The following is an 8,370-nucleotide window of genomic DNA, read 5'->3' on the forward strand; positions in this document are numbered from 1 at the left end:
CCTTGAGGCTAGAAAAACGCCTAGAGGGAATAATCAGAGGAAATCGGGATGGATTCTCGATTTCGAGCGTCTAGACGATCCATACGGCATTGGTTTTGAACAATGAATAGCAGTTATTTCTGCCCCTTTTAGCCCCTTAATATTGGTCTATATTAACTATATATCATATTATTTTAATATTTTAGAGTGGTGGAATTGGTTTAAGATGTGTTTTGAAGAAATTTTTATTTATTTGAACTTTATTTTCTAAATAATTATAAACTGCTACCATTATTAATTACTTTTAATGGACTCTTTATTTTCATAACACTTCTAAATTTATTTTTATTATATATTTTTTTCGTAAAAAAAAATCAATTTCTTACTTTTGATACTCAAATAACTTAATTCTAAATTAAATTTTAATTTATAAAAATTATAACTAAAAATAAAATAAAAGTATATGATATCATTTTTAAGAAATTAAAGTTGAACTTATAAAAAAAATTAAATATATCTATTATTTTCACATTTGGCACTTTTAATTTTTTTAATCGGTACATCAAAACAACAAAATTTTAGCATGATGGAAAATAAAAAAAATTGTCCAACACTAATGGAGTTGGACTAAATTAGCCACCAGATACTGTTTGATAAAACTGAAAATTAAGTGCTGAAAAAGTAAGTACTGAATATTATAAGTGCTGAAAATATTGAATGATATAATTATTATAAAAAAATATTATTTGATAATGTTTAACTTAAAATATTAAGTAAAATATTTTGACTTACTAAAATAAATGTTTTTTAACTTAATTTATTAATTTAAGTAGTGGAGAAATAATTATTATCAAACGCACTTAAATTAAATAAGTACTTAACATTTTAATTTAAGTCATTAAGTGACTTATATATGAAATTCCTTACTTTGAGTCTAACATGATAGATTATAAAATTTTAAAACAAACTGTATACATATCATCTGAATAAATGGGAGGATAGCTGCATTTAAAAAAATTCAAAAAGAAAACCTTTTTATAATTTCCAGAGAAGTATTATCATAGATTTTTTAACTAATTATTATATCGACTTACTGTACTATTTACTGTTATGATTTGTTTGTATGTTTTTTCAGAAAATAAGAATTTTCTGTTTTTGTGAACTTTTAGCATATAAAAGGCAGACAAAAAGATTTCTAACCAATATACTCCCTCCGTTTCATAATAATTGTTATTTTGAGGAAAATTTTTTGTTTCAAATTATTTAACGTTTTACACTTTACAATGAGCAATAAATGTGTTTTTTCCAACTTTGTCCTCATATAATGAAAGGAAAGAAATTTGCAGAGAAATTTAAACATTAATTACAATAGGATAATAAGGTAATATTTAACTACTTTTTCGGCTAATTAATAGATTTCTTAATATGGATGTATAAACCTTAAAAGACAATTAAAATGAAACAGAGGGAGTACCTCCTAAGAGAGTGTTTGATTACCTACTTTTCACCTCCTATTTGTTTTTTCACTTTAAAAGACAGAGTTTAGATGTTCGGTTACACTTCCTGTTTGCATTTTACAGTTGACAAAAGCAGAAAATCTCTGCTTTTTAAAAAAACAACATTTTCTAAAAGCAAACAAGAACCGACAAACAGCAAGTAGCCAAACCGGTCCTAATTCTCGAGTAGGTTTTCAGAATCTAGGCCAAGTCATTCAGTTTATAATACATTAATTATAATTAAAATTACATCAATTTTATTAATTAATTTGAAAAAAAAAATTAACTTAATTTATATTACATAATCCACTTAGTAAATTAACTCTCAAATTTCTATATTACATAATCCACTTAGGAAATTAACTTTCAAATTTCTACATTTATCGTATATATTTCCTAATCCCATCCAATTATCCGTTACATCTCAAATCTTATTAACTATCCAATTATCTGATACATCTCAAATTTTATTTTTGTCCAGTGTAATTTTACCGGATGATATAAATGACAAATTATAATCGTATATCGGTATCAAGCGAGTTGCTTCCATAAATTACAAACGCATAAATAAACAATCAACCATAAATTTAGCAAACCAAACCATGCATAAATTAAATTTAATACTTCTATAAATTTAAAAATCATACATAAATTTAATGAATCCGACGTTCAAACACCTTTAAGTTCTAAATAAAGATAATATATGATCCTATTGTCATTATATTAATTGATAACCGGATTCAGATAGAGGGTATCCGAATGAATATGCCCACGGGTAATATTTCAATTTTCATTCTCATTTCAAACCCTTTTATATACAGAATGATGTACCCGCAAAATACACACCAATCCATAACCATCCCGATCTATGAAACGAGCCCACTTATTTGTCAGTACAATTGTATACTCTCGTATTTAGCAGATTTCTTGGAATAAAAGGATGTTAAAACGGATAGTGTTATATACTTCATATTCCACACGTGACTGATATAAATGACACAAAATAATAAGCATATTAAACAGGTCATGCCAAACGAATGTAAATTATAGGCTTGATACATTATTTTGCCCCTGAACTTATCTAAAAAGTTTGATTGGCCAACCTAAACTTTCAAAGTGTCCTGACAGCCTCTTCAACTTGCTTAAAAGGTCTCAATAGCTCTCTCAACCTACTTTAAATGTAGTCAATTAATCACTCAATTGAAAAAATGTAAGATGCATACGGAAAGTATACTGCTCGCGCCTTGGAATGTTATTACATAATTCATAGAATAGATTAAAAACATATTAAGAAGAAGTTCTTATTTGCTCAATTGTAATATTTATCCTCTATATCAGAACCCCATACCCCTGACCTTGATCGTTTTACTTTCCCAAAGCGCGTACAATACACCTTCCACATTATGCAGCTTACTTCTTTGCAACTGAGTGAACAATTGATTACGTTTTAAGCACGTTGAGAGGGATACCGGGACATTTTAAGCATGTTGAGGGGGTATCAGGGCACTTTTAATGTTCAGGGGCAAATCAAACTTTTTGAATAAGTTCAGGGAGCAAATAATGTATTACACCGTGCCAAAAATTTACAGAAAATATCTAGAAACATCAAATTCTATTTTATTTAATAAACTAGTAATCAATCATCACAGATAGAAACTCTAGAAACCTATTTTGGATGCACTAAATGTTTCATCTCCTCCCAAATTACTTATTGCCATAAGAATCAGAAATCTAAAAGCTAAAATGGGTTTTTACATAGAGAAAAAGAGAAAAATATCATATGAGAGTAGAGAAAAATATTAACACAAACGGTTAAATTTTTGGGGCTTCTAAATATTAGATGATATTAAAAAAACCGCTGACTCTCCTAATATATTTATTCTTTTCTTCTCTTGCAAAAGCTCAAAAGTTCATACCTCTTAGTCAGATATCCTCACTTCAACTCCTAGAACATCCTTCACCATCTCGTATGTTACGAACGCGATCGCTATGGACGGAACCACCTGAAATAGCCACAAAAAGCCGGTTATAATGGTTCCAGTTTGATCCCGATTTCATGGAGTACTGTTGAGGTGTATTAGAAACACGAAAAAAAAAGGAGGGGGCCGTGGTCAGTGACGGAGACAGATCCAGGATTCACTTAGAGATAAAAAAATTGAAGTCTCATTTACAGTTTAAATATGGAAAGTGACCAATGGGTGCTCAAGGCCCCCTAGATCCATCCCTGGTCGTGGTGGCATATTTGCATTAACGATAAAAAATGGTTATAATCACAGTCCAAAGCTTCGAATTCATAGCATGAAAATCAAAATCGCTAGACTCCGGTACTTGACTCACTGAAATGTAACCTAGCATTAGAGTGTTAGGCTTCGTTCTAGCACGTCGATGCCACCTAAATTCCATGTAAGAAAATTCGTAAAACAGGTGGCACCGACGTGGTGGAAAAGAGGTGAAATTGCTGCTGTATCAGCTTTCCATTGTTTTTGGTTTTTCATACAATAAAATTGAAGTTCCTTAGGTATTCTGCAACAAATTGAAGTTCTATGACTTTCAAGAAACCTGCTACGGAGCTTTAGGACAATCTATGTAATATACCCTGAGTATAGTTATTCTTTCTCCTTAATAAAAGTTCAAAATGATGGAGCAGCATCAATGAAATTTGGCGATTGCTTTCTAGTTTCTAGCTTTCTATGTGGTAAATTTTTAACTTCACCCATCTTACTCGATGAGAGTTACTATTATCATCCAGTGGTAGTTTTTCATTAATCGAAGAAAACGCTAATACGAAGTAATGTATATGATGTATGCTCCCTTCGGGCACATATTATTATCCTATAATGTAGAACACTGACCTTGACTGAATTGGGGACCAAACCCTTGTACAATGCTCCAAATCCCTCGTGCCGAACTGTTTTCTTGAAGGTATCTACCATACCATTATATTCAAGAGGTGCTTTAAGTTTTCCATCACCGGTGACAATTGAAGCCGCATCCTTCCAGCCAACCATTTGCATTCTTCTTCTGATAACATCCAGAGGGTACGCAACTGTCTGGCCAACGGTTCCAGCTGCAGCTCCACATGCAAGCCTTGTTGTCACACTCAACTCATTGTCTTCAACTAGTCCAAAAGCATTGGTTTTGAGCACCCAATCTTTCAGTGATTCATATACTGCGAAGTTTAGACCCACGTATGGTATCTACAGATCATAATCATATATGTAAGCAAGATGCGAAACTTTAATTCCCAAATATAAGTATGACCTAAAGACGACAAACAGGTCTACGTGCAGAGCCAAAGACGGTGTAGAAAGCAAATAGAAACCTAGAAGATTGACTTACTACTCCTATGACAGAAGGCAGCCATCCCTTATATAAAGCCCGAGGACCTTCTTCCTTGAAAACTGTCGATAGAGCATGAGCTATTCCTCTGTACTGGCGTGGAGACTTTTCTGTCTGCAAAGAGAAATGACAAACTTAGGTCATTAAATGGACACAAAGCAAACGAATTTGGGATGTTTAACTTCAAACTGTACCTGAACAGTTAGCCGACCCCTAACCATGTCCATAGGGTAAGTAGCTGACATGGCAATGATTCCAGCACATGCACCAGCTCCAAGTCGTAAAACAGGAGTGAGCTGAGCATCATCTGTAAGAGAATATGCGTATAAAAATATAAATAACTAAACTCGTCTTCCTATGATAATTATCACAAAAAATATTTGTGTTGCAATTTAAGAATTAGGCATTATAAATTATGATTATGCACCAATTTCCAGTATAGTTCATTTGAGGATCAAAAGACCATGAATCAGCTTATAAACCAATTAAAATGCATAATTGCACATGCACAATCCTCGATGACTTTACTATCCGGTATGATTTTATTATTATCAATTCAATCAATGCATAAACACCACAAAAATCATTACAGCTTGTCAATAAAGAATACAATGCCTATAGCTCGCCGAGGATATTTAGAGCATGCACAGCAGATATGACATCAGGATAAGACTTCACGCAATAGTCCCATTCACCGTTATTACCATATATAGGAAAAGTACCAGATGTTTATAAGTTATAACTCAAGACAAATTCACAAGTAGAATGAGTGATCTAAGAAAGAGAATAAAGTGGCAGTCATACCATTTCCAGTCTGTTGTCTGTAAAACCACAGTATACCCCTGTTCACAAAAAGTGGGTGTCATGGAAAAAGAAAAATTGATTAGGCATACAACAGATAGAAAATATTGAAAAATTCAGAACCTATATGATGTTTTACACTTAAAAATGCAGATCCAAAACTCAGAGATAAGATCGTTTAAATGTTTAATAACAATTAAAACAGCAGACAAAGAAGCACCAAAGCGTACTTGGATGCTTCCTCATAACTAAAGAACTTGACTGCTGAATTTGGAACAATGCGAGCACAATTAGTGCCATTTCCTTTAAACAATCCTCTGAAACCCTCTGTTCTCCATATGTATTTCAAGCCCTGAATTGTACCATTGTATTTTATATTGTGTGGATTTTGAACCTGCACATTCCAAAAAGGAAAACCTTTCACTCTCAATAAGTGGGCACATTATTAGTACCAAATTTCTAATATATTCTCCTTAGTACCACATTGCCACTGGGAAGGAAAAAAAGGAAAAAATTAAATAATATTTCTTTCCATTCACAGCCAAACATAAACGAAGGTCAAAGTAGTTGGAACTATTGCAAAAAGAAAAACATAAATTGGTACAAGTTTTTGAATGAAAATTGCTCGCTGGAGAATGAGTAGGGGGACAATGTAATTTCTCACTATTCATAAACACAACTCAATGATAAAACAAAGCTTAATACATCCTGCGCCCCCTGAACTTGTCTCAAAACACCAACTGGCCTCCTAAACTTTAAAAACGTTCTATTGACCCCTATAAAATGAACAGTTAACCCATTAAAATCCACGTGGTAGATTGAGGGATTTTGGAAGAGTTGAAATCTGTACACTTTAAGCAAGTTCAAGGGGCTAATAGACCACTTTAAGAAAGTTCAAGGGCTAATAGGTACCTTTTAGAGAGTCAATTGGTCACTTTAAGCAAGTTCAGGGTAAATAGAACTTTTTCAAAGTACAAGGGGGAAGTTGACCTTTTTTGGACAAGTATAAAGGGCTAAAGATGTATTAAGCCGAAAAACAATAATAAGAAACTACCTGGAGGAGAATTTTTAATCTTTCCAAGGGAGCAACAGCAGTACGTGACCTGAAACCAATAGACATTTCAATTTTTTAGCAACTAGAAATATCACAGCAAATAGAAATTCAGCGTTCATATATGAGAATTCACATGTATAAGTATAATATTGAGGTAGTACGAATCATCCATTCCATAATCCAACTCAAACACACACACAGCAAACACCTCCTCTATACCACGGCATATAGCCCCAAAAATAGTAAATAAAATACTCTGTTTCAAGGGGGATATAAGGGAAACAAATGGTATATTCATAAAATCTATTATACTGAATACATCTTTATTCAGAAAATCTAAATATAAACGAACTTTCCAGAGGCCATAGTAGAATTGCCACACCTAAAACAGTTAAAAAACAGACAGATGAGAAAAGAAGGGTATGTAAAAATTCTCTACAGGCATAGTGTACTCTCTGTGTATGTTTATTCATACTCATTATCAACCAAATAAAGGAAGTATGTACGTTTTGATAAAAGATTTAGAAGTGATACCTAATTCAGAAAAAAGAGTTAATAAAAATTCTTGCTACTAACAAAATGATGTTTCACTACAGCAGGAATTTAATAAAATTTTCCCAAAACTTTCCATGAAATCCTAAATAGGACTAATTTTGATCAACAATTAATCAAAAAATTAAAAAACTGAAGACATTTATGGCACTAAATTAACGGAAACAACAGTAATTTATTTAAGCGAAACAACATTAACAGAAAACTATCACTTTCAAACCTATGGATTTCAACTACAAACAAGAGCATGATTCAAACTAATATCAAAATGAGAAATCAACAATTGATCCCAAAAAAAAAACGAATTACAGTAACAAGTCGAATAGACTGCAGTGAAAAAGCAACAAAAATCGACTACAATAGCTTACACTCCTCCGGCGACTCCACCAGCAATTAGAGACTTGCAAATACTGAGAAGAGCATGGCTTGGAGCCTTGACTCCTTCTCTCGCTAGCTTTGCCTCCTCCGCCAGATTCACGATCGTCGAAACAGCGGACTCGCCTGTCTTCACGTCCTCCGATGCCATCAACAGAATCCTAGGTTAAACTTCCGGCGTAAATTGGTTGTATTACGGCTGCTAGCTATTCGCCGGAGATGTCAGTTGGCATTTATGTGCGGGAGAGAACGATGGAGGCGTTGGCCAGAGCAAGGAAGGAAAAGGGCAGCATAAGAAATGGAAAAAAGAGGTGATATAAAAGTGGCTTGTATTGTATCACCCGCGCGTGACTCTAATTAATCCATATACCGTCCGATGCTTGCGAGTTAGGTTAGGGCGTAATAATAGTTATCCGAACGCTGCGTTTTATAGGATTTTTACTTGTTAGTTACGGCGCAATTATCTTTCTTGTTTTTCACTTTTTATTATTTAGTGTTTAATAGCGTGTTAAGAAAAAATAGCCGAAGACTGGGATATGAAATTTTGATATATTTTAAATAAAAAATTAATATTTAAAATATTTTTTTTTTGAAAAAAATAATTAAAAACTAATAATGATGTGATTTATGACACATTTTCAAATTTTATTTATTTTGTTTATTTGAATATTTTTTAAATAATAATATTTTGAAGTGTCTAATTAATAATAAATTAAAATACGATGAAAGGTAAAAAAAATATTTATCTTTATTGTAATAAGTAAATTTATTTAA

At 32.4% G+C, this 8,370-nt stretch overlaps 1 protein-coding gene across 1 annotated transcript; it reads right to left on the reverse strand.

Annotated features, from left to right (window-relative positions):
- Positions 1–3,076: 3,076 nt before the first annotated feature.
- Positions 3,077–7,894, reverse strand: LOC136211050 (mitochondrial adenine nucleotide transporter ADNT1-like). Its single transcript, XM_066002570.1, has 8 exons — positions 7,590–7,894; positions 6,670–6,718; positions 5,846–6,009; positions 5,619–5,656; positions 5,009–5,121; positions 4,815–4,928; positions 4,328–4,672; positions 3,077–3,478 (listed from the first exon to the last, which is right to left on the reverse strand). Exons 1-8 carry the CDS (start codon positions 7,745–7,747, stop codon positions 3,395–3,397), a joined length of 1,065 nt encoding a protein of 354 aa, XP_065858642.1. The 5' UTR covers positions 7,748–7,894; the 3' UTR covers positions 3,077–3,394.
- Positions 7,895–8,370: the final 476 nt, after the last annotated feature.

The sequence above is a fragment of the Euphorbia lathyris genome, chromosome 1 (assembly GCF_963576675.1).
Source record: "Euphorbia lathyris chromosome 1, ddEupLath1.1, whole genome shotgun sequence".
Classification (NCBI taxonomy): Eukaryota; Viridiplantae; Streptophyta; class Magnoliopsida; order Malpighiales; family Euphorbiaceae; genus Euphorbia; species Euphorbia lathyris.